At 41.9% G+C, this 26,635-nt stretch overlaps 2 protein-coding genes and 1 long non-coding RNA gene across 4 annotated transcripts; 1 reads left to right on the top strand and 2 right to left on the bottom strand.

The window, feature by feature from the left end:
- The first annotated feature begins 1,184 nt into the window (after positions 1-1,184).
- On the top strand, positions 1,185-3,933 carry LOC116376500 (uncharacterized). Its single transcript, XR_004211866.1, has 3 exons — positions 1,185-1,602; positions 1,725-3,626; positions 3,755-3,933. It is a non-coding gene; the product is annotated as an uncharacterized LOC116376500 (long non-coding RNA).
- An 8,689-nt stretch (positions 3,934-12,622) lies between these two features.
- On the bottom strand, positions 12,623-18,593 carry LOC109900224 (uncharacterized). Of its 2 annotated transcripts, XM_020495916.2 has the most exons (21): positions 18,486-18,593; positions 18,343-18,413; positions 18,169-18,264; positions 17,968-18,092; positions 17,587-17,730; positions 17,380-17,469; positions 17,132-17,296; positions 16,939-17,029; positions 16,641-16,858; positions 16,340-16,496; positions 15,908-16,116; positions 15,588-15,705; positions 15,113-15,324; positions 14,734-14,848; positions 14,454-14,623; positions 13,902-13,996; positions 13,693-13,823; positions 13,348-13,537; positions 13,033-13,174; positions 12,830-12,950; positions 12,623-12,740 (listed from the first exon to the last, which is right to left on the bottom strand). In XM_020495916.2, exons 1-21 carry the CDS (start codon positions 18,503-18,505, stop codon positions 12,649-12,651), a joined length of 2,772 nt encoding a protein of 923 aa, XP_020351505.1. In that variant the 5' UTR covers positions 18,506-18,593; the 3' UTR covers positions 12,623-12,648. The 2 variants fall into 2 exon arrangements, with proteins under 2 accessions (XP_020351505.1, XP_020351506.1); XM_020495917.2 differs by lacking the exon at positions 18,169-18,264 and having other exon boundaries at positions 18,486-18,591.
- A 4,319-nt stretch (positions 18,594-22,912) lies between these two features.
- Positions 22,913-24,544, bottom strand: ttc32 (tetratricopeptide repeat domain 32). The gene is made up of 3 exons (XM_020496227.2): positions 24,296-24,544; positions 24,007-24,173; positions 22,913-23,626 (listed from the first exon to the last, which is right to left on the bottom strand). Exons 1-3 carry the CDS (start codon positions 24,409-24,411, stop codon positions 23,499-23,501), a joined length of 411 nt encoding a protein of 136 aa, XP_020351816.1. The 5' UTR covers positions 24,412-24,544; the 3' UTR covers positions 22,913-23,498.
- Positions 24,545-26,635: the final 2,091 nt, after the last annotated feature.

Raw genomic sequence — 26,635 nt, 5'->3', positions numbered from 1 at the left:
TTCACTGTAAGTAGTGTTCTGTCTTAAGTGCTTCATAAGGGCTCTTGGTATACCCTGGGAGTGGCACTGCCATACCTGTTTGAATAGCTCAAGCAAACTAGTTTTTCAGTGTGTTTATGTTTTAATCTCATTCACACTCACAGCATATTATCATATAAGTATTTCACAAGCACAGTAGAGTAACTAAGTTATAGGAAATCAACCTGTAATACAACAGTCAGCCACATAATACCCTGACTACACCCGACGTGAGCGTTGCAACATAAATTTAGAAATCTATATTATTCAATTATTGCACACACACTGCTCGTGTGCGTCAACAAGCATCTGTGTTGCCAAGGGCTGAGGTGCAAGTCCTGCCTCTCCCATCTCCTCATTGGTTATACCAATGACATGCCATCTCCTCATTGGTTATACCCACGTGGGTGATTGAAAGACCAACTGTGTTGTCGGACGTTGTGGTAATACAATGAAAGTTTAGATGCCAATCACCATATAAGTTCAAAGAAGAAAAAGCCTGGAAGTAGGAGAGATGACTAGAAACGATTTGGTTGACCGTTTTATGTGTGGATTAATTGTCGGAGTAGAGGACCTTGTGCATTTCAGGTAAAATAACAACTCAATGTTTATATTCCAGGACAAATTAGCTAGCAACAGCAAGCTAGCTAAATTGGACAAATTAGCTAGCAAGTGCTAGCTAAATTGCCAATAATGTTTAATGCTGTTCGGCCTGTCCCCAAATTAATATAATTGGTTCAGAATTTATTTTGATATTTTAACCTGTGTCATGATTGCGTGTGGTGTGGGGGGACAAAATAAATGTATGCACGATGGCGCACATGCACAGCCGGTTTCGGTTCCGTCCAGACATCCCCGCTTTCCAGGGACAGTCCCCGTTTTTGGTGGCCTGTCCCCAGCTGTAGCTGTCCCCAGAAATGTCCCCGTTTTTAACTGTGCGTTAAAAACAGACCGCAAAGTGAAATAATATTTTACATGGCAAGAAAGACCAGACAGCAGAGCCTACTGGTTGACGTCTCAATCGCATTGTGCTTGTTTTGGCCAACAGAGGGGGCTACTCGCTATAGCAGCTTCATTCACTCTTCTTCTACTAACTACTTGCTCGCACTAGTTTTAGAGAAAACTGCTGTGGAAACTCGGCAGAAGCTAGTAAGTGTCAAAGTGAATTCACAACATCACCACAAACGTCTTCAAGCCAGATAAGTTACAATCGTTTGAGATTCTAGCTAGTAATGTTATGTCACAAATTATTATATAGATAGCATATTTAACCTCATAGAGCAGATCATCTATGTAGACTAAGTTAGTAAATTATCTAGCTCGCTAGCAACTGTCATGGTAACGTTAGCTAGGTTAAAAAGCAGCCCATCCAACGCATGTGAATGTTTTGAAATTATATTAAATGAATGCACAATTAATTGAGAATATTTATTTGTAGATTACAATTTGAATGGTTTGGCATTATAATAAGTAGTTTGAAAATAGAATTGGAAATTTTCATGGATAACATTAGCATAATGTTTTCTGTTGGAGAGTGGAGAGGAGGAAGACTGGTTAGGAAGAAGAGTGAAAGAGAGAGGAAAGGTAAAGATATGATTACAGAGCCCGCCAATGTATTATTCCAAACAATGTTTTTGAGATGAAATACAAAAATGATGCAAGGGAATCTGTTATTTTATCTAATAGTGTATTATTTATTATTACAGATTGGAGAGGAAGGAGAAGGAAAAATTAAGGGAGTAAAACAAGTGAAGCGAGGAGAGTAGAAGAGTGAGATGGAAAGGTGAAAGAGAAGGAAGACGAGTGAAGAAAAGAGAGATTGGAGAGAATAAAAAGTTAAGAGTAAGAAGAGTGACACAAGGAGAGTGAAGAAGAGCAGACAGAGGTACAATGGTTCTTTCCAAGAAACAGAAAATGACATTTTAATGGCAACATGAGAGAATTTCAGTTTATACGCTCCGGGTCAAGACGATAGAATGGTTCACAGAAACCTTTGTTATTCCTCTTTTTCCAATTGGCAGCAGGGGTAGAACATCAACAGACGAAAAAGCATAAAGCCTTTCTGATTGGCCGTGTTGGTATGCCCTCTGTCACCACATTCTTCAAGAAGGTACAGCCTTCCCAACAAGAATATGGTTTAGCTGTGCAGGAGGGTGTCTTTGCATCGCATAGTGTGGTATGCAATCATAGTTACAGATCTATGGACTGCACAGCACAACTGACACGGAAGCTTTATGAGCCAAAGTTTACATGTGCTAGGACAGAATGTGACACCATAGTGAGTAAAATAAATGATGGCAGCACATCTGTGGAAACAAAACAGCTTGATTTTGTTGAATTGAAAGGAGAAACAGCAGAGGAAATTGCATATGAGGTCCTCCAAAAATGTAACCTGGAAAACAAAGTCGTGGCATTCTCTGCCGACAACACAAATACCAACTTTGGAGGAATGAATAGGCTGGGGAGGGTTAATGTCCATACCAAAGTTAAAAAGGCTCTGCAGCGTGAGGCGATTGGCTTAGGTTGTCCTGCCCACATCATTCATAACACAGCCAGAATAGCTTTGGATATGATTCCCCTTGATGTTGATTACCTGCTCACAAAGATATTTTCATATTTTTACCGTCAGAGTAGAAAGACTGAAGAGCTTTTGTGAGTTTGTTGGCCAGGAGTACCATAACATTTTAGGACACTGCGATGTTCGCTGGCTGTCCATGCTCCCTGCTCTAGAAAGGGTGCTGAAAATATATGTGCCATTTGAAATCCTTTTTTCTTTATGAAGACACATGCCCTGTTGTCCTGTGAACAATGTTCGAAGGTCCATTGGCTGGCCTTTGTCCATGGAAACCTGACCTTATTCAGTGACATGATCAAGATGCTTAAAGGCCAGGACCGCTGTGCTGTGGAGTCAACTGCAATTCTGAGAAACGTTGAGGCAAAATTGACTGCAAGACATGATGACAACTTCATTCCAGTTTTGGTCAGAGGACTTCTGAGAGAGCTAGAGGAAAATGGAGCAATGTCTAAAGAGAGCTTTCTGGAAACATCCCAATCATTCTTCACTACGGGTGTGAATTACTTGCAAGCATGGGGAAAGCACACAAATAATCTAAAATATTTACATGGTCTCCTTTTTAAAAAGGCAACCTCAGTGTGAAGAGATCCAGAAGGCACCAGCCACACTGCAGGAAAAATGCCCCAATGTGACCATCAATGAGGATGCATTGTTTGACGAGGTTACTGGCCTGCAAGAGTTCCTAAAGGGGGGATCACTTGAAGAATGAAAAACATCTGAGACAACGCTTAGTCAGATATGGAGCATGGTGGTTACACACTTCAAAGAGAACAACATCCCACACACTAACCTGGCTAAATTAGCGTCTGTTGTCATGTGCTTACCTGGAAGTAATGCACCAGTCGAGAGAGTGTTCTCCCAAATGAAAGATATATGGACAGCAGCAAGAAATAGGTTCACTGTTCTGACCAACAAGGCCGTGCTTATTGTGAAGACAAACTTCATCGTCCCCTGCCAGGAGTTCATGGAGAAGCTGGCCAAAGACAGAGCAATCCTGAAGAAAATACATTCTTCTGAAAAATATACAGATTAGGTTGGTATAAGTATGTTATGTAGTTACCAATCTCATCAGCATCTTATTTCTTTACTATGATAAGTATTTCACATATACTATTGTCTGTTGTTTTAATTTTTCTCATGTTCTGTTTTTATTCTACCCAGACTACCAGGACCACTGAATGGCTGTTCAGATCAGTTCTACCCAGACTACCAGGACCACTGAATGGCTGTTCAGATCAGACAGTTCTGTCTTGTCTGTAGTGTTTCTGTAATATAGTTGTTTTCTCTGTCTACCACAGTGTGTGTGGCTGTTAGATTAAATAAATGAAACCGGAATTGTCCCCCTTTTTTCTTTCATCAATAATAACATTGGATATTTTAATGGTATATTGACCGCCAAACTGGAAATGTCCCTGGTTTTTTTTCTTCAGAAATCTGGTCACTTTACTCTAGTAATGCTAACCTTTCCCCAATAAAACGACATGTGCAAGGTTGATTCAGTCTGAGGTGACAGGTCCTATCAGGGCGAGAAGACAAAGTAGCCAGTAGTGGTTGTAGTTCTGGAGCCTGACCAGGTTACACAGCTAACAGTAGGGGTTGTAGTTCTGGAGCCTGACCAGGTTGTACAGCTAACAGTGGGGGTTGTAGTTCTGGAGCCTGACCAGGTTACACAGCTAACAGTAGGGGTTGTAGTTCTGGAGCCTGACCAGGTTACACAGCTAACAGTAGGGGTTGTAGTTCTGGAGCCTGACCAGGTTACACAGCTAACAGTAGGGGTTGTAGTTCTGGAGCCTGACCAGGTTGTACAGCTAACAGTAGGGGTTGTAGTTCTGGAGCCTGACCAGGTTGTACAGCTAACAGTAGGGGTTGTAGTTCTGGAGCCTGACCAGGTTACACAGCTAACAGTAGGGGTTGTAGTACTGGAGCCTGACCAGGTTGTACAGCTAACAGTAGGGGTTGTAGTTCTGGAGCCTGACCAGGTTGTACAGCTAACAGTAGGGGTTGTAGTTCTGGAGCCTGACCAGGTTACACAGCTAACAGTAGGGGTTGTAGTTCTGGAGCCTGACCAGGTTGTACAGCTAACAGTAGGGGTTGTAGTTCTGGAGCCTGACCAGGTTACACAGCTAACAGTAGGGGTTGTAGTTCTGGAGCCTGACCAGGTTGTACAGCTAACAGTAGGGGTTGTAGTTCTGGAGCCTGACCAGGTTGTACAGCTAACAGTAGGGGTTGTAGTTCTGGAGCCTGACCAGGTTACACAGCTAACAGTAGGGGTTGTAGTTCTGGAGCCTGACCAGGTTGTACAGCTAACAGTAGGGGTTGTAGTTCTGGAGCCTGACCAGGTTACACAGCTAACAGTAGGGGTTGTAGTTCTGGAGCCTGACCAGGTTGTACAGCTAACAGTAGGGGTTGTAGTTCTGGAGCCTGACCAGGTTGTACAGCTAAAAGTAGGGGTTGTAGTTCTGGTGCCTGACCAGGTTGTACAGCTAATAGTAGGGGTTGTAGTTCTGGAGCCTGACCCGGTTTTAGTGCTAACAGTAGGGGTTGTAGTTCTGGAGCCTGACCCGGTTTTAGTGCTAACAGTAGGGGTTGTAGTTCTGGAGCCTGACCAGGTTACACAGCTAACTGGTCATTCTGGGCAAGATGCCGCAATAAGGGCAGTATAATTCCTGTATGTTTGACGGGGTATTCAGGGCTGTGTGGTGATCAGTTTCCATTTCTAAAACAGTTGCAGGCACTCAACAGGTGCAGCTTGCATGTCAATGAGACCCATTGACTAACCAGAATGTTATCTCAGCCTGAATGATGCTGAGGATACTCCAGTAGTGGAATGGTTGGGTGTCTGGTTGTGAAGGAGTCTGTGAAAGGGCTGTCACACATACTTGCCTTTCGATGCCTATGTTTTTTTCATGTTGAATATGGCCAAGTCCTGTAGGTCATGTCCTACATATTTCTTTATATTCCTTTGGAAGTCGGGATGAAAATGTAACCGATATTAACTGTGGGTGGTTGGCATTGATTACTTACTGGGGCACGCCCAGCAGGAAATGTGGAGAGTGAAACATGTGAGAGTGACCTCCAGTTACTTGGAGGTTAGTGTAGCTTGGTTGTGAGGGACATAGCACAGCTCCATATACATTTGAAGATGATCCCTGAGCTTTGATGGACAGTTAAAGGGTTGAAGAGGAGGTGGAGCTGATCAGGCATGGTGTACAAAGACCCCTATATCCCAGTCAATCCCCAGCCTCCATAAATAATCACATACAGCAAGTTTTACCATCCTACGGTGCTTCTTGTTTGTCATAAAATGGCATGTCCTTATAGGGATGTTGGAATTACTGCAGTTTCCCAGACCAATGCATGAGTCACCACAGCATGAGCTCATTCTTCACATGCTCGTCCAGTTCAGGTGTCACATGGGCTGGTCAGCTATGGTTGGTAGCAAAATAGTATGAGGGCAATGCACAAGCAATTTGTGTCTGTTGAATGGCCTGACATGGCAGTCCAGTCTCTCTAGTAACTGCCTGGTGGGAGGAGTGGGCCTATGGAGGATAGTTCTAGGAAATTCACAATAGTATTGACATTGGAGTGGTGCAAGTTGATGGCATTTCTTGTCAATGAGTGTCATTCTGGTTGCATTCTCCTAATAAACCTTAATGTAAACATCTACAGCAACCCCAGGATGATGGACATGACTGTCTGGAAGAAGCTACCGGAACAGGATAAGGGTGCACTGGAACATCCCAATGTGCATCACAAATGCAGTGAGCTAGCGGAAGGTCATGTTGGATTCAGGCAGACCTTTTAGGCTAGCAATGAATCAAATCTCACTTCTAAATAATGAGGTGTCTTAAGAGCCCAATCCTGGAGGCACAAGTTATACTACAGTGGGGGCAAGTTGTTCGGGAGAGGGTGTCTGAGTCCAGGGTTGGATGCTCTTTCCTTTTGTCAGAGCCTCCCAGTTGCCTCATTGATCCTCAGACCTTGGATTGCCTGGTGTTGCCATGCCAAGAAGTCTGCTACCTTTTTATAAATCCAGACAAAGGTGTTTGAGTGTAAATGGTGGGCATGTTGGATTACTAACAGCTGAATTACACAGAAATAGTCTTAAGTAGTGGTCATAAGTGTACATATACAGGTGATTAAACCACCATTTAACATTATTGTGGAGGCCATTTTGGGCACCATAATGGATTTGGAGTCAAGTCTAGGGGTGGCCTAACGTAATTGGAAGAAGCTGAACATGTAAAATCCACAGAGCAACCTGAGTTTTCCTTAGCGCTGATTACATTAGCCACAACATCCAAACACTTAAGTGTATGCATTTGTGTCAGGCAGGACAGTACAGCACTGAATGAGAGCAGATTTGACAGTTGTCTAACTGTTACCAAAAGGCTTACATTCATCATAAATATTCATAGTTATTTCCTCCTGTTGTATCTGTGTTTACAGGTCTATATTTCCAAGATGCGTTAAGACATGTTTGTATGTAGGGAAGACAACTGACTACTTGTATTGCACATTGTAGCAATATCAGAGCTTGTAATTTTGAGTTACATCAGCTTGTGGCTCACCCCCCCTTACAGCCATGCCTCATTCTGCATGGTTTGACTTTAGGTGGTGTGTCACTATTTATCAATTTAACCCCTTTCAGTAAAACATTTTTACACAACCATCCATTTCATATATGGGAGACTTGAGATATGGAAAAACATGGTTGTGCTTTGTACCTGGGGTAGAGATACCTTAAACAAAAACCTTTGAGTATTGGGCACTAGTGTACTAATGATAACTATGAAACTGAAAGACTCAATACTGAAAATTAAGACATCAGTAGTTGATGGGGAAAAGTTAGTACAACGCATATAAAACATTCAACCGTCACAGAACAAGGCAGCAAGAAGCAGACTAGCCTCTACTTCTTGCCTTCAGAAAGTATTGACACCACTACTTTTCCCACATTGTTACAGCCTGAAACTTAATTTATTATAGAGATTTGTCACTGATCTACACAACACCCCTTAATGTCAAAGTGGAATTTTGTTGGTAGAAATGTTTCAAATTAATAAATGAAAAGCTGAACTGTCTTGAGTCAAGAATTCAACCCCTTTATGGCAAGCCTAAGTTCAGGTGTATAAAATACGCCTAACAAATCAATGTTGCACAGAATCATTGTGTTCAATAGTGGTTAACCTGATTTGAATGACTAATCATATCTGTACACCACACAGAAATTCTGTAAGGTCTGTCAATCGAGTAGTGAACTTCAAGCACAGATTCAACCACAAAGACCAGGGAGGTTTTCCAATGCCTCATAAGGGCACCAATAGGTAGATATGTGAATCTAAAAAGCTGAATATATCCTTTTAAGCATTGTGAAATTACGCTTTGGGTGGTGTATCAAAGGTGATTTTAAAACCGTAATGGTTGTGATAAGAGAACTGATGGATCAACATTGTTACTCCACAATACTAACCTAAATGGCGCAGCCACGGGTGGGCAATGGCGCAGCCAATCAGAATGAGTTTCCCCACAAAAGGGCTTTATTACAGACAAATACTCAGCACCCTCAGACAATCCCGCAGGTAAAGAAGCCCGATGTAGGTCCTGGGCTGGCATGGTTACACGTGGTCTGCGGTTGAAGCTGGTTGTATGTACTGCCAAATTCTCTAAACCGATGGAGGCAGCTTATGGTAGAGAAATTAATGTTAAGTTTGGCGGACATTACTGCAATCAGCATGACGTGATGGAAGCATGTAATTGGGGCATCTATTAATTTTAGGGGCCTTTTGTCCCCAGCACAAGGTGCACCTGTGTAATGATCATGCTCTTTAATCAGCTTCTTGATATGCCACACCTGTCAGGTTAATCTTGGCAAAGGAGAAATGCTCACTAACAGGGATTAACAAGTCCAAAAAAGAGAAGCTTTGTGCAAATGGAACATGTGATTTTTTATTTCAGCTCATGAAACTTTACATGTTGCATTTATCCAGTATTTTTAATCCATTTTGAATTCAGGCAGTAAAGTGGATTAAATCAAGGGGTATGACTACTTTGAAGGCACTGCGTATAAGAGGTAGCTGGATACTTTACATGGACCTATTTAAGAATAACAGGCTAAGGCCTAGTTGTGACAGCATGGCTAGAAAGGCCTCACTTCACACTTGATGTTCACTCACAGAGTACAGAGAATGAACACTGAAAATTGACATTGATTAGAGAAATAAAGTGGGACTGGAATTTATTGAAAAAAATCCAGGTTTAATATAAATGTTACAGGTTGAAAACTACACATTAGGAAATAAATGCAGTCAACTGATCAAGAATGTTAGTGTTAAGGTATGAAGCATAGCCTTACGCTTAAAGGACAGGGCCTTATAACCAACATGGCTCCTAAGGGTCCACTGCTCTGATGTTCGTTGTAGTACTGAACCAACAGACAGAAACCAGAGGAATTACTCAACCCATTCTCCTGAAACTACTGTTTATACTAAAGTTTTGATGTCTTTACTGCCCACAACTGCCATGTAGGGCCAGAAAAAAAAAAAGGGTCTGGGGTCAATGGAACAATTACTAATTGGCGATGCGATTTGTTGAGGCAAGGTGGGAGTGGCAGTGCTCGACTTGGGCGGGAGCTCAGAGCGGAATACCGTCACTTCCTAATGTCCGAGTGCCTGTTCCTCAGATTAGCGCAAAAGTATTGGAACGCCTGTATCAGTACTGCCACCTTTTAGGCCAAGTCAAGCACTGGTGAGTGGGAATGTCCATTGACAAGTGATGGAACAGTAATAGGGCCCTCCTAGCCAGCTGATGTCAAACAATAGCCAGGGTTTAGAGGAGCCAGTAATACATCTCAAATGTTTGTTTATTCAAGTAGCCTGACGTCCAAAATGAAAGAGTTCCCATTTTAGTTACACCTTTCCTGAAAATGCGAGTCAGATTTAGTAATGAGGCAGTAGACAAAACGACTTGGCCTATTGAAGTGCTTCACTGACACATTACAGCTTCCCTTCCATTTTGAGGGGAACCAAAATTGGCAATTGAGCAGGCATCCCATTACTCAGCACAATAACGCTGGTACACACAGAACTTTAATGTCAAGGAAGACTGGCCATGTCAGACAAATTGGAAATAATTCAAAGCCTACCTATAAGGTAACAGAACATTTGTCCTGCTAGTCAAATACACTTGCACCCTTAGTTGAGAATTATTCATACAATGGGTTGTCACAATTACAAAACCCCTTTAATGTTTATAAAATTACAACTACTTGCATGGGCAAAATTGGCACCCAGGAGAATTTACAACTATGAGCTTGCTGCCAATTTGACCCACTTGAGCAGCACCAATTTTGCAAAATTGGGTGGTGATGTCAACTGATGGGATTCAGATGACTTGTCACAGGAAGTCAAGTGTGTACCAACCATTGTTAGGTGCTTGTGTTCAGGTTCTCCTGCTGGAAGACCAACAGTCAGACAATTGGAAGATTAAGGGGTTGCAGTGTACAAGCTACCAATTACATATCTTGCACTTAAGGCCCCCCCCCAGTACCAGAGGCATAGCAACTCAGTGTCAAACCATGTGATTGGAGCGAGTGTTTTCACTGCTTCATTGTGTTGAACAGGAAGACCAGAATTCTGTCTTGAACTTCCAAAACTAACACCTTAATTCAGGGGAAATTAAGATTTTCAATGACCAAATGAATTAAAGCTTGTCCCTGCAAAGAAGGTGGAATGCTGTGGGGTTGGCAAAGTCAGCTGCTTAAGCTCAGTCTAAAAGTATACCAAGCTACACACATTATGGGAGAAAAACCCCAATTGAAAACCTACAGTAACATCGGTACAGCAGGCAACCCTCAACTTGAAGCAAACCAAATTGCTAGTAGGAAGGTACAGCAAGCTCAGGACAAGATGCATTTCTTGCAGTCTTTGGCAGAAGCTATTTAACCAAGTATTGCACCTGGGTGCCAATAATTGTCCATGCCTTGGGGATTCTCTTAATTTTTCAATGTTACCTCAGAACTGACCCCCCTACTTTAATTTCTGCCTGAAGACATAGCCAAATCTAACTGCCTGTAGCTCAGGCACAGAATCAAGGGTATGCATATTCATTTCATTTGAAAGAAACTAAAGTTCGTAAATGTGAATTGAATGTAGAACACAAAAAATCTGGTTTAAATGAAATGTAAAAAAAAACGTTCATTGTATCATCTTTAAAATGAAGACAAATAAACATTGATAGGCTGGGGACAATCAGTGAAAAATACAAGAGGGCAACAGTACTTGTGCAAAGTTTCAGAATGTTAACTTCCAAAATAGTGTGCTGACATTTATCATGAAGTCACCCAAATTGGTTTAGTTATACATTTTGAATGGAATAAATTCACCAAAATGGTTCTAACACATCCCCCAAAATGGAGAAAAAAAAAACACACATACAAAAATAACAATTTCAATATTTGGAAGACCCTCAGTCCTCTACACAATATTATGCTATGGCACCTGACGTCCCCAGCACCTCCATGCCTGCAGAAATACATTTGGGCAGATGAAACTTGTGGCATTAGCTGGATGAACCAGCTTCAGTGGGGGATGGACACCTTGGCACTGGGGGCTCCCATTCAGAGTCAGTCACTGAAAGAAAATGTTAAGTTAGAATAGTTTCACTTAGGAGCCCTGTATCAGGTATAATAAGAGTACACTGAACATAAGGTTGAATATATATATATATATATATATATAGACACCTGCTAGATCTGTCTGATTTATATGACATCAGCTCGATCTTTCTCTAGATTACAGACTAGCTGTATCTACAGCCGTCTCCATTTCTTTGGCTATTGTGGGCCTGCCCTCCCCACAGCCTCAAAGCAATTTCACTAATATTTTTATAATTTCAAAATGGCATTAGCATGAGAACTTAGTCAAACGATGTCCTCTCCGTTCAAAGAAAAATATTCCTGTTTGGGATTCGCTAAATTAATCCTCGATCAAGCTCTAAAATTGTGTACATCTAGACTTAGATTTAGCTTCCCTGACTTAATCACCATACTGATTGATATTTAAACAGCTGAGTATGCGCTTTACCAAAACGCTGTGTGCAACATGGGTTGCTCCTTCCGGTATGAATCGTCAATGGTGAATGAACCTCTTACGCCGGAGTTTACTACATGGGTTGGTCTTCCAAACATTATATTGCCGTTTACCTCAGCTCATTAGCTATCTACCCAGCTAGATTAAGACAGTGGTCATTGGGTTAAAATACAGGCAATCAACAAAATAGCTGGCAAATCATTGGTGCACAATGTTACTACTTGTCTTCAAAATTGGTTTCTTTCAGTCAATACATCCTGCAAAATGACCCATCAGGTTTGTGTGTATTAAAAAAAAAAAGCAGTTGAGTGCAATGAAACCAAACATGACTGGAAAAGTTGTGTATTTACCTCGAATGTGTTGTCGAAAATGGATTGACAGAATTCACTACAAAGAGGGTCACAAAATGTTGTTAGACTATAAAAACTGAATTTAACAAAATACCATTCAGTGTAACAATGAACATTGGGAATGCAAACAGAGGGAGTTCGTCAGAGGTAAACAATTTATTTTATTGCAGTTTGTGATTGTTACGCCTGTGCTGGTTGAAATAGTTTATGGGGCTCTATCCTCATAATCACATTGTATTATTTTGCAGTAAAACCTTTTTTAAATCTGACAAAGCAGTTGGATTAGCAAGATTCTAGGCTTTTGAAACTGTTGAGATGCTTGTATTTTCATGAATGTTTAATATGACCATTTATGTAGCGATCACCATATGTTTAATTTCATCCCGCTACCGGGTTCCATGTGCAGAGAGGTTAAGGTAAATGTTGACAAACCAATGAGTAGAAAACAAGCTGCAACTAAATTTAGAGTTCTTAACTAGGGTGCCAATATTGTTTGGCACTACATGCTGTTGAAGTGGCCTAGTGAATAGCTATTGAGTCTAATTACGTGGAACAAGATCTGCAAAAGGAGTTAGTGGAAACAAAACCAATGTGGTGAGACTTAATATAAGATTTATTATATTTTCCAGAACAAGTTGGAGTTAGAGAGAAGAACAGGTCCAGATGAGCTCTGTTTCTTATACTGGCTGGCATCTGTAGCACTAAGACCTAGAACAAGAGCAGACACCAACTTTAGAGTCTGGAGGACATACTGATAAGAGCCATCAGTGGCCAGAAATAAGACAATGGAACCATACCCCTCTTTGAGCCAGTTGGTCTGAAAGAGTTCGCATAACTCAGGGCATTTGCACACTGGCCTGAACAGATGCCATCAGGTTTGGTGGTGTCACAGAGGACTGCGTCACAATGAACAAAGAGCTATGGAGAGAACATCGTATTTAAAATACAACTCAGGCTAGCATCTAAGAGACTTGACTTTCTAGAGGAAAGTCTGCATCACCTGTTCTTTCAGAACTGCAGCATCCTTGGTGAAGGTGAACATCTTGATTGAGAAGCGTTTGATGTGAGCTGGGACCTGAATCCTTGTGTCCGCAACGACGGGATGGAAGACAGTGAGGTAGAGGTCATCAGGATTCTCACAGCTGAGAGTCGGAGTGGGCAAGAGAAAAATACAAAATCATGAATCCTGGGCTGTATTCATTAATGCATACCATACTGTTTTGGGCAAGTAATCCATTCGTGTCAGCCAGTTTACTAGTGAATGAGACCACTTATTCTGCCTAAAATGAACCCAGAAAAAAAACATGTGAGCTACCTGTCAATGATGAGGTCCCAGCTAGGAAGAGAAGTCCTGTCCTTGTGCAGTGTGGCCCAGCAGTTCTCCAACACCACCTCTATTTTAGGGTCAGTGGACTGCATCAGCTCCACCTCAAAATACAGAGGCTGTCTCAAGTACTTTTCCACTGGGTAGTCCTCCGATTGGTAGAATAAGGCATAAGAGCTACCTGAAAGCGAGCCAGTGAACAGAATCTACATGAATGTTTATTACATTAACATGATTTCTTAATTTGTCAAGAATGGTAGTTAAGTTTAGAACTAGCAACCCAAGCAGTCTGACTAGAAGTCTGATTTGGGACAGTCACACTTAAACTCATCTTACCCTGAGACAGTCTGATTTGGACCACCAGATGTCCCACCCCAGGATCTGCCACAGGGTTAGTGCTCCTTGGGCTAGCACGGAATGCCATGGTCTTTGTGTAGTTGAGCAGGTAGTAGCAAGAGATGGTGTGCCTGAAACATGAGGGCCAACCAGTGACAAAACACACGGGACGGAAAAATCATTCACAACATAGTGGCATGTATTCTTACCGATACTCTGGAGTGAATGGACCTTTCCTACTTTGTTTGCCTGTGTTGTATGGCAGGGCAATTTCATTCTCATACAGCATGACATTGTCAAAGAACTAGAAAGACAAAACAATTAGATATGCAATATTCCAGTGCAGTTTGAAGAATGTCATTCACAATACAGAGGTAGAATCATAATACATGGGCCAATATGCATAGTGGCAGTAGGTGTGCCGATCAAATCCAAAATGGCGCATTGTGTCCCACCCACCCCTCTTACACTACTGCGGTCATCATGTATGCATGGTCCCTTTAACCATAGTTACCTCAGCCTGACTAGTCGGTGTCTGTATGTAGCCTTGCTATTTCTAAAGCATTTCTACCTACCGGTCACCTAATACCTTTTTTGCACTATTGGTTAGAGCCTGTAAGTAAGCATTTCACTGTAAGGTTGACACCTGTTGTATTCAGCGCATGTGACAAAACCTGATTTGAAATCCACATAATCTGATTTCAAAGTCAAGTTGTAGATCCACATTACTGATATGTCATCAGGCCTAGAAGCAGTCTTACTGTTCTTGTGGTGCCACAGGAGTTGAGTTTGAAGGAGAAGAAAGCAAAGCGGTCATTGCTGAAGGCTGGTTTACATGACTGGTCCCTCAAGGTCAGGTATTCAGGGTTCAAGTTGCTAACAGATTCCACCTTAACCGCCAGTGCAGTCACCGTGCCGTTGGCGTAGCACTCTGAAATGTGTTCAAAACAAGTACAGACAAGTCAGTCTATTGACCTAATGTGAAGCTGCATTCTGGTAATATTTTAAGCAAATGTGTTTAAGTAACATTAAAATACGAACCAGTTGTAGTCAGGGGGAAGTAGCAGGCAAGTGAAAGGTCATCGAGTTGCCACATGTTAGGCATCTCCAACAGCAGTAAGTCCACTCTGGCTCTGATTGATTTGAAATTAACCAACTGGAAAGCAACAGTTCCTTTTAGTTCAGGGGTAGGTAACTAGATTTAAACAGTTACTTTGAATTAATGGTCAAAACATAATTTAACACTGCAAATAAACCAAGAGCACATTTGAAAATGTAACCAACTTTAAAACTTCTTAAAATAACAAACTTTGTTGGGCAAATAAAATCACCATGTTGCCAGCCCCTGATGCATTAGGCAGTTCAATAGTCATCTGAGGCATTGTGCACACAGTTAATAATCATGGATCAGAACTCATACCTCAAATGCTGCAGCAGGTGCAGTGAAGGGCACTACGATACTGAAGTGTGTGCCATTGCCAGTGAGACTGTACAGCTTTGCCAGCTCAATATCCAGCTCCCTCCATGAACCAGCATGAAGCATCATGGTCTGGAAGTTATCCTGTTGGCTCCCATATTTTACAGAGAAGTAGAAGTTCTCCTGGTCGCAGCTGCCAGTGATTGTGGGAAGAACTAAGACAGAAAATGCAGCTAAGGAACAAGTTGATCTGAAGCACTGGATGGGTGCTCATCCTGGGCCCAGTTTCCCTATTGGATAGGATTAAGTGCATTGAAGTAGAAACAAATTTGTTGCCTTCTATTCCTATGCATTTAATCAAGTGAAACGCATAGGAATAGAATCTGCATGGAAGTCAACAATTGACTAGCTTTAATCAGATACCTTACTGGGTCCTGTAGTCACTGAATCAATTGGTATTTAACCTAGGTGGCCTTACCAACATCTTCCCGGGAGGCCTCCAGCTCAGCAGGGTGGGGGAAGGGTGTTTGGTCAGGCAGGACGAGCAGACCGAAGACCAGAGGGAGGAAGTACACAGTTGTAAGGGGATCAGGGTTCTGCATATTTTAAATAGAAAAGAGCATTACATGTTGGTCATGTCACACATGAGGCAAGTTTCAGATGCAGAATCTAGTCAGATTTACTGTGAGCCAAAACACAAAGTTGTCCTTTACACATATATATACATACCACATAAGCAATGATCTTTTACAGACTGAGTCAGTCATTGCAGTAATACATTTGACTGAAGGAACATACTCGTTTCAGGACTAATTCATCTGAGAAGGGCACTCTTATTGAGAAGGTCTTGGAGCCGTTTGCAAAGTGGTGCTCCTGGACATCGAAGCCTCTGGCATTGCACTCTGCAACAGTTAGCACCCTGGTGGTAAAGGTGATGTTGATCAGCTCCACATCATGGAGGAAAATCCCCAGGAGGATGTCAAACACTCTCTGCTCATGAACTGTGTCTGGAAGAGCGACCATAGCATGGGTTAAAGGTAAACAGAAGTTAACAAGTATTCCAGAAAGTTATTAAAGTACACCTGACAATGTAATATTTTATACCAGGGAGTTAAGTTACCTCGGAGACTGGGACAGCATCTGCTAGAGTGGAGATTACTGCCAGATAGTTTGAACTGTACACCATCCTGAAGAGACCCCCTGCTTTCAGTACCAGTGAAGCAGACTTACTGTCAATAACATGTGGAGGTCTGGGCATCAGAGGGGTTGTGATGGGGAAGAGGACTTTGTATCTTGTGTCAGCCTGTGTGTTTTCTGCCCTCCACAGCAACTCAAGCATCGGTTCAACAGTGTAGGTTATGTGGTAAGCATAATCTGGGGCATGACTCTGCAATCAACACATTTTTTATAAATCAAGCAACTAAAGACATGTTTTGTTCATTAGGCAGATGAAAATACAGTGAAACAATTACATAAACACATTCTGGGCTAGAGAAGTCTGGCCTAATGAACAATATGCAAGTCATCTGACCTTGTAGTAGCCGTCGGGGGACCCCACTGGAATCTCAATGATGATGTGAGACTCTGTGACAGACAGCTTGTAGTGTCTGGCAGCCATCTTGATTTTGTCCAGCCTCTGGCCATAGATGCCCATGTGTGTCTCAAGAATCTTAACAGTACTAGAAGTCAGCGGGGTGATGCGGCGAGGCACATGCCAGGTGATGACCTTCTCAGTGAAGACTACACCACCTGACCAATTGGGCAAGATACAATCAGAAATGTGCTGCTTTTGTATAAAGCCAGAGATCCCATTTAGAAAGCATATGTACCAGTAGGACAGGCAGCAGCTGAATCCACAATCAAACTGCCAATCTTGTAGTAAGTGGACACACTGAAGACCTCCATAGGAACTCCAGCCACCTGGTGAGAAAATAATGGATTCGTCACATGGCATGTTCTAACCAATATGTCATGATATCAGGGAAGTGAACCAAGAAAATTGCTTAGGCCAGTGATGATCACCTCTACGGAATAAGTCTCTGCCATGTTGTAGGGGCTTCGGATCACCAGTCTTGTTTGGGTCACCATTGCACCATAACCAGCCCGCTGAGCATCAGTCAGCAACATGACCTTGGGGTCAGGGGTGTGAAATGTCATCTTCCAGATGCCATTTGGAGCAACGGCAGCCTGTGGTGGGAAGGAAATCGTAGCTACAGACAATGGATCCATTCCACGTGTATAAAAAAAAAATGCATCTTAAAATGACATACATCAGGGATGGCATTTTCCCAGGAATCATGAACCTGCTGGCCAGCAACCATTTTGACAGGTGTCTCTGGAGTGACCATGAGGCTTGACACCTGAACAGAGCAAATCACCAAGGCATGATCAATAAATTCTACCACAAAGTATTGCACCCCCCTTAAAAAAATATAAAATAGTAAAACCAAATCTAGGGATAATCACAAGGGCCTCACCTCCATGTAGTTCCTGTCACAGAGAATTTCCCGGGAGGCCCAGGGGGAGTAGCTGCACGTCTCGGTCACATCATGCTCAACCTGCTCTGAAAGGCCATCGCCATACAGTCGGAGTCGCAGGCCAAAGGTGAACACCACATCCGCCTAAGGAACAAATCACTTAGTACTGAGTCCCTTTCATTAGGCATGAAGCATAAGAGTAGCCAAAACAGGGGACTACCTGGAATGCCAATTTTCCATTATGGGCAACTTGGCATATTTTGCCCTAAATAAATACTTTTCACAAGTTGAAATGTATACATCAGCTGATAAGACTAAGAGCAAGGTTGACAATGGACCAGGTAGTTGTCATTTAACCACATTATCCTTTTGGAAATGTACCTGGTTGTCAACATAACAGCCCAACAAGGATGCAAAGACTTTGGTGTTGCCCCAATGGTCAGACTCAATGCTGTATCCACACTGGGCAGCCAAGGTGTGCGACAATGGTATAATGTCAGTGCCATCTGAAAGAACAGTTGCGGATTAGACTTAAAAATAATGTGCACACTAACTTCTCATGACTTCAGTACTTAGACTCACCGATGGCATCAATTTCTAGCTGGCTACCCACAGCTAGAGTTTTGTCCAATGTTAGCCTCAAGACATTGCCAAGACACACAGACTGCAAACCATTATCTAGAGAGAAGATAGCAGTAAATCCTACAGAGCAGCATTAGTCAGCTACGCCACTTTATACAATTAGGGAGAACTTACTTGAACTATGCTTGGAACTTGGCCTCCGGAACTGACCAGAGACAGCAACACTCAGCAAAATCCATGTCACACTAAAATGAGAGTACCACATATAAATCAAACATTTATGAAACATTAAAAACTAAAAACACTAAGATACTTACAGACGTCTAAAAACACACATCACACCAAATCAGCACTTCGGCTTGTACACAGCAACAAAAACCCACACGCAGCACAGAAGGCAACTGTACCACTGGAATACTATGCTTGATCCCCTCCCCAGGTGTTTTATCTGGTATCCAATCACACTGGCCACAGGTGATAGTCATTATCAATCAACGGCCCACACTCATAGCTCGTTAGCTGTAATCAGAGGACAGAACCGTCAGATTGAAACGCATTGGATATGCTTCTCGTTCATGTAGAGAAAGTAACAATTTTAGCTCTATATGTTGTATTTATATCTGAAATGTTATCAGGGAGGTGATCAGCGAAAAAATGAAAAGTAGGGCAAAGGGGGTGCTGCTGGATTATGTCTAGATGGGATACAGGTTTTGTCAAATTGACTTCAAAAGTAGTTTTTTTTTGCATTTTAGCTAACCCTTTTCCTAACCTTAACCTACTTCTCCTAACCTGCTACGTGAATTATTCTAACCTGCTGCACAAGTTCTCCTAAAGCTGCTACGAAAAGTAAATTTTGACAAAAGCTCTATCCCTTCTAGACAAAATCGGTTTTATTGGCCTATTTCAATAATAGCATTAATAGTTTACACAGGCAGCCTAATGCTGATCTTTGTCCAGTAATAAGTATTTTGACCAATCAGATCAGCTCTTTTGCCAAAGATCAGAATTGGGCTGCCTGTGTCAACGCAGCTAAGACATACTATTCAGGGACGTTGTCAAGTCACACAAACCTGAAGTACGAGTCTGGCCCTAAGTCCCTATCGTTTGAGTCTGAGTCCGTTGTACTTGAGTCAAGAGTCCCTTGGTAGTGCTAAAAGCTGCGGTCCAACCAGTGCTTGACTTGGGCAGGAGCTCACCGAAGCTGAGTATCGGCACCTCAAATTTTCTACTGATTGAGGTCCTGTTCCTCTTATAGAATATTAGCTAAAAAGTATTGTGGATCGCCTGCACCCAAATATGAACAGTACCTGCACCCAAAAAGAGTTCCGGAACCTATTTCAGTCCAAGTCAAGCACTGGATCCAACCCTTTTTTAAAATCTAAATTCTGTCCATTGTAAGGATGGTAGTGTACGAGACGAGTCATGAAAATTGTGACTAGAGTCTGAGTCAAGTCCGAGACGTGGACTTGAGTACAACACTAATACTATTACTCATTAATTCAGAAAAAGCACATTTTGTCATGTTGTATATTGCACACCAAAAATGCATTGATCCTAGGTTACCGATTAACAAATTAAATAACGAAACTGGAGCTTGTTATTGCATACTGTACACGCTGTTCACCTAGCATGTGGGAGCCAGAAGCAGTATGGATTAATGCTTATATTCACACGTTTATGTTCATGATTGTAAGACTAGCATCAAACTATCACAAAGAAACCTATTGTGGTTTGCATCAAATTATATCACATAATTTATTTCTATTTAACCCTTGTGTGGTGTTCGGGTCTGTGGGACTCATTTATAAATTATACAATTAATAATTTTTTCAACCTAAGACTCATTGGCCTTGGCTCATTTTCTAATTTGGCCTTGGCTCATTAACATATTTTCATTGAGTGCACACTGTGCACCCCCTTACACATTTATATTACATATGTGGTGTTCGGGTCCACTGGGCCCAAGGGTAATAAAAATGTGGAAATGTGTGTGTGTGTAGGTGAAAACAAGTAAAAATTGATTTAAAAAAAGGTTTGCTGTGTGCCTTCACTCTGTCCTCCTCCACCCTGGGCCTGCTGTTTCAACATAGCACCAAGAGCCTGTCTGTCTCCCTGCCTGTCTGCCTGTCCCCCACTTTTCTCGCACTCTTTACTCTTTGTAGTGTGTGAAACTACACAGTGTCTTGCGGGAACCTGCACAATGTTATTACATTATTTCGATACATTATTTCCAATATAATGTATATATTCTTCTGAGAAGAACCAAGGGATGTGGGTTGTGCTGACCAACTGGCAGGTGTCTTCACCGACATTTTCATCATGTCCCTGATTGAGTCTGTAATACCAATATGTTTCAAGCAGACCACCATAATCCCTGTGCCCAAGAACATGAAGGCAACCTGCCTAAATGACTACAGACCCGTAGCACTCACGTCCATAGCCATGAAGTGTTTTGAAAGGCTGGTAAGGGCTCACATCAACACCATTATCCCAGAAACCCTAGACACACTCCAATTTACATACTGCCCAAACAGATCCCCAGATGATGCACTCCACACTGCCCTTTCCCACCTGGACAAAAGGAACACCTATGTGAGAATGCTGTTCATTGACTACAGCTCAGCGTTCAACACCATAGTACCCTCAAAGCTCATCACTAAGCTAAGGATCCTGGGACTAAAAACCTCCCTCTGCAACTGGATCCTGGACTTCCTGACGGGCCACCTCCAGGTGATGAGGGTAGGCAACAATACATATCCCAGGCTGATCCTCAACACTGGAGCCCCACAGGGGTGCGTGCTCAGTCCCCTCCTGTACTCCCTGTTCTCCCACGACTGCATGGCCAGGCACGACTCCAACACCATCATTAAGTTTCCAGACGACACAGTGGTAGGCCTGATCACCGACAATGATGAGACAGCCTACAGGGAGGAGGTCAGAGACCTGGCTGGGTGGTGCCAGAATAACAACCTATCCCTTAACTTAACCAAGACTAAGGAGATGATTGTGGACTACAGGAAAAGGAGGACCTAGCACGCCCCCATTCTCATTGACAAGGCTAGTTATGAAGAGGGCACGACATAGCCTATTCCCCCTCAGGAAACTAAAAGGATTTGGCATGGGTCCTGAGATCCTCAAAAGGTTCTACAGCTGCAACATCGAGAGCATCACTGCCTGGTACGGCAATTGCTCAGCCTCTGATCGCAAGGCACTACAGAGGGTATTGCGTAAGGCCCAGTACATCACTGGGGCTAAGCTGCCTGCCATCCAGGACCTCTACACCAGGCGGTGTCAGAGGAAGGCCCTAAAAATTGTCAAAGACCCCAGCCACCCTCAGTCATAGCATGTTCTCTCTACCACCACATGGCAAGTGGTACCTGAGTGCCAAGTCTAGGACAAAAAGGCTTCTCAACAGTTTTTACCCCAAGCCATAAGACTCCTGAACAGGTAATCAAATGGCTACCCAGACTATTTGCATGGTGTGCCCCCCTAACCCCTCTTTTACGCTGCTGCTACTCTCTGTTTATCTTATATGCATAGTCACTTTAACTATACATTCATGTACACACTACATTAATTGGCCCGACCAACCAGTGCTCCCGCACATTGGCTAACCGGGCTATCTGCATTGTGTCCCTCCACCCCCTCTTTTACATTACTGCTACTCTCTGTTCATCATATATGCATAGTCACTTTAACCATATCTACATGTACATACTACCTCAATCAGCCTGACTAACCGGTGTCTGTATGTAGCCTGTCTTTTTACTGTTGTTTTTATTTCCTTTATTATATATTCTTCACCTAATACCTTTTTTGCACTATTGGTTAGAGCCTGTAAGTAAGCATTTCACTGTAAGGTTGCATTCAGCGCACGTGACAAATAAACTTTATTTGATACACGGAACAGGCCTATCAATTCCTCTAAATTTGTGTTGATGGCCGACACACCCCTAGTGTCCTACGAGTCAAATAAAGGTAAAATGTGGTACTCCTGAGTACGCTGCATAGGGATGGGAGAATCTGTGTCCAGGAATTTCACAAAACAGGAATCATAATGGATTACAATGCCACAAAAGGAGGGGTGGACAATTTAGACAAGCTGGTGACTGGCTACAGCTGCAAAATAAGAACCCTACGCTGGCCACTTGTGATATTCAACTTCTTGGACATCTCTGCGTACATCACATTTGTCATCTGGATGTCGTTGAACCCAGATTGGAACAGAGGGAAGGTCCAGAGGAGACCGCTCTTTCTCGAGGAGCTGGGCATGGCATTGGTAAGAACCTGAAGTCTAGAGGCGGCAACATATCCCAAGGACCCCAGCTTCTGCAGCCACCGTGAGGAGTATTCAGGAGGATGCTGGTGCCCCATCTGCCCGACCCACAACTACAATGCCGGAAGTGTGAGTGATGTTCTTGCATGTGTGTGTCTGACTCTCCTACCTTGGCCTGCTGTAACTATATATGTGAGTGAGATGTTAAAATTCCTAAACTAAGTGTTTTCATCATTCTAGATTGCACCCGGTAGCAACAAAAAGTGCTATGATGTGTGTGGACCCAATGAGGACAGGAAGACGATACACATGCAACAAGTGCAAGAAATACATTTGCAACACACACAGTAAAACTGTCCCTCATGTGGTGTCTACACCGGCCTTAATGTGTGTTCAATTGGACTCATTTATCATTTCCATAAAATCTTGGATGTAAAATGTGTCCTTCCAATTTGTTCAGTTCAAAGATCAAGATAAACATGATTTATTCCACCCATGTTCTGATTATAAATGATTTGTTCACAAAAATCACATTTTATATATATATATAATTTTTTAAATGTGATCTAGCAGCAGTAAATGGCAAATACTAACCATGTATGCAGTCTATATTGCTTGCAATTTATGTCAACATCTACAGTAAGTATTTTTTACATAAATTGTTATGCTGTATCATTTTAAAGACACAATAATGTTGTGGGTCCATCAGACCCACGAACATTGGGTGAATAACACAAACATTGTACACCACCCAAGGGTTAAAAAAACATGTGCTGTATACATTACAGCATTATCATCTTAATTAGTATGAGGGCAACAGAGGTTGTTCATGGTTGTCAAACACTGGAGGTAAATTCTTTGATAAGGATGGGTATGTTGTGAATCTACACTTTATATTTACCATAATCTAATAATTGATCTTATCCCAAAAAACATAAGCAACATCATACATGGACACATTTTTGTGCCAATACAAATTGAAGACATACTGGCAATTACTTTGTTGAGATTTTTTGTCATTAGAGTGTAGCTAAGGGGAAAACCTAATACATTCTCAATATCCCCTATTGATCTTGTGCTCTTGGTCCAACAGTGTTTGCTGTAAGCTCACTTTGGCATCTTCAAAGTTAGGGTTGAGTTCTAGAGCCCTCTTGAAGTCCATCTCTGCATCTTGGAAAAAACCTGCAACAAAAATGGTAAAACAACATTTATCCATTCAATTCACCAGGGATGTATTCATTACTGAAACTGTTTAAGAACCAAATGGAACAAAATGAGGGAGCACCTGCATTTGTCAAATATAAACTCTTGTTTGCTTATTCCGTTTGTAGTCAAGTTTCCACAAAACGTTTTGCAACAGAATATGCTTAATGATTACCCCAGCATACAAGAAACATTTCACATAAGGAAAACCAGCAAGACTGCCTTGCCAGCACAAGTTTGTTCAAATGGATGAAATAACCCCACCTAGTGACTAAAATTGGGACTGCAATACCTTTTGTCACCATTGGAATTCAGAATCTCGTCTGTTGTAGCCACTTCATTACACGACATTTCATTACCTAATCTATAATGGATTAGTCCTCGGTTGTAGAATGATACTTCAAACTGGCAGTTGGCCTCAATTGCAGAAGTGTAGTCCTCCATTGCCTCACGAAAATCCACCCTGAAGTACTTTATCTGCCCACGGTTGTTGTGAGCAGTAGCAAGGTCACTGGCATCACAATTTCTGAGATAAACCACGGTAAAAGAGGATGTTAACATTTAACGTTAGCTAGCTACTGTATTCCACATAGCTAAATCAGCACGGAATTCACATATGATCTCAATCACAACGTGTTTTTGTGTTACCTTGTTTTCCAGCATGATGCGAGGAACTTTGTATATAGTTCTTCTGCCTGCTTGAAATTCCGTTTTTTAAACTCAACATTGGCGCGTTCAAGAGTTTGACATCTGTCTTGTTCCATTTAATGCATAAAATGTTTGGATGGAAATCTGTTTTCCGCTTCAGAAACTCTTACCGGAAATGAGTATATTTGTGGACAAATACACTAACACGCTTGGTGCGTGTTGACGCCAGGGGGAACGTAGCATGTATGGTTATTTAAAATATTTATTGATCTAACATTATATTACTAAATAAACACCATATTTATTGTACATAACTGCTCAATAGATTAGCTATTTAAATATAATCCAAATGTTCACCTTTCTTGTAAAAACAGGTGGCAGAGTTGACCACATTATTAGTCGATTATGTGTCCATATTATGATTTTCTTGTGATTTGTCTATCATCTTCATTTGTGTATTTTTTTATATTCGATTTTTTTTGTACTTTGCTGAGTAATGCGCATGTCTTATACATAAGCAGTTAATTAATGTGATATAGAGCTCGCCTGCTTGCAGTCCTAAAACCCGGAAATGAGTGACTTCCGGTTCGTTCCGCCAGCCATATGGGAAAATGGAGAAAATCTTGTGTTTTTTTTATGGCGAACTACAACCTAAAAAGGTGGGTTTACGCCACCAACTGGACGGATTTTAATTTTTTTTAATAAGTAAAAATTAAGTCCATACATGATAGTTTTCCTTAACTTAATCCACCCAAATAAAAATAGTACATTGACAAAAACTCCCACTTCTTCCATCAATCCTCCATATTTCCCTTCTCACAATATGAAAAAGATTGCAATACAACTGCACTATGCTTCAAATACTGTGTCCAAAATAACCCTTTTTTTACTGCAGTAATTCTTCAGTGTAACTGCAGTTAGAGTGCAGTTTACCAGCAGTTGAAATGCAGTACACTCCAGTTATTCTGCAATTACTGCGTACAAAATATCACAGTCAACTGCAGTAACTGAATTTTTACTACAGTTTCAAAGCTGCAATATTTTTTGTTAAGGGCAGGCTCTAGCGCCTGAGAGGGTGGTACGGCTTGTAACAATACTTCCTGCGACTCCTTTCAGTCCTAGGAACCACATCTACAATTATATATATTTTCCTGGACTTCCTCTCCACCTTGGTAGTGCAATTAATCCCCATAGCTATAAAGGCCACAAAGTCCATCTTCTTAACCTTTAAAATATCTGGGTCCTGCTGGTGAAGGCCTATCTACCCCCATGGACTCGACAGTAGTACCATTCAAACCCTCAACCCTTTTAACAGCCATTGCATATGAAATGCTCTGGACAGCCCTGACAATGGCCACCTCATTGTCTTTCACCCTTGTTGGGCATTCCAAAGACATGGCTTCATGGTTTCCACCACAATTGCAACATGTCACATTTTCATCACTTTTAAAACACATTACATCATCTTTTCCACAACTTGGACATCTCGGCTTCTCCCTTCTTCAAACACTTGAAACATGTCCAAAAGCGTTACAGTGATCACACTGCATTGGTCTTGGGATACAGTATCTGATTCTCTATTTTATATTCCCCAACTGGACCTGAGTAGGGAGAGACTCCATATCAAACAACAAAACAGACTTCACTTTTTCTTTATTCACCACACGAGTCATCCGATGTGCATCAATCAATGCAAGAATATTTTCCATCTCTGTAACATCGGCTTCCCACGAGACGCCAGATATTACTCCCTTGAGGAGTGCCCTGTCCCAAGAGACACACACAACATGTCAAACTTATCAAATCGGGTACAACGCAACACACAATCCTTCTGATCATTAGAAGTACAAACAAAATCTAAACCGAGTCCGCGTCTTGTAATCCTCACAGCCTTCACTTTACCCAGCCCTCTCTCTACCAGTCTGGATATCTCAAATGGATTCTTCAAGATTGGTAATCCAACAAGAGGCATTCTCAGCACTGTACGCTACTTTGTCGAGTTTTCAGTTCTTTTGGACAATAGTCTAATTCTCCTTGATTCTACCGCCATTCGATTCAAGATCCACACCAGCGTTCGCTTCCGCCATCTTTTCCATGAATGGGGAAAGAATAGGGTTTTGGAATTAACGCTGAAAATATGGTCAAAGGTTAACACAGGTTTAGGAGATTTTGTTCTATGAGATAAAGCAGCCAGTTAAAATGACCTTTATGAATTACGAAGCCTTTAAAAGTTCACAAAAAGTGACGTGAGCTGATGAAGATTCTCATAGAACAAAACATATAAGATCTCCTAAGCCTGTGTTTACCACAGACCTTATTTTTGGCATTTATCCAAAACAC

This window comes from Oncorhynchus kisutch, linkage group LG12 (genome assembly GCF_002021735.2).
Source record: "Oncorhynchus kisutch isolate 150728-3 linkage group LG12, Okis_V2, whole genome shotgun sequence".
Taxonomy (NCBI): Eukaryota; Metazoa; Chordata; class Actinopteri; order Salmoniformes; family Salmonidae; genus Oncorhynchus; species Oncorhynchus kisutch.
This window is presented reverse-complemented; position numbering and strand designations above follow the sequence as displayed.

What these genes read in the sequence shown, in the direction of transcription:
- ttc32 (XM_020496227.2), bottom strand. Translation starts at nt 24,411, where the DNA reads ATGGAACAAGACAGATGTCAAACTCTTGAACGCGCCAATGTTGAGTTT. An exon ending in GCATCATGCTGGAAAACAAG is followed by an intron (nt 24,174 to 24,295) that starts GTAACACAAAAA and finishes GGTTTATCTCAG; the next exon opens with AAATTGTGATGCCAGTGACC. An exon ending in ACTAATCCATTATAGATTAG is followed by an intron (nt 23,627 to 24,006) that starts GTAATGAAATGT and finishes TTTTTGTTGCAG; the next exon opens with GTTTTTTCCAAGATGCAGAG.
- LOC109900224 (XM_020495916.2), bottom strand. Translation starts at nt 18,505, where the DNA reads ATGTGTGTTTTTAGACGTCT. An exon ending in GCTAGAAATTGATGCCATCG is followed by an intron (nt 18,093 to 18,168) that starts GTGAGTCTAAGT and finishes CTGTTCTTTCAG; the next exon opens with ATGGCACTGACATTATACCA. An exon ending in GCTGTTATGTTGACAACCAG is followed by an intron (nt 17,731 to 17,967) that starts GTACATTTCCAA and finishes TTTGTTCCTTAG; the next exon opens with GCGGATGTGGTGTTCACCTT.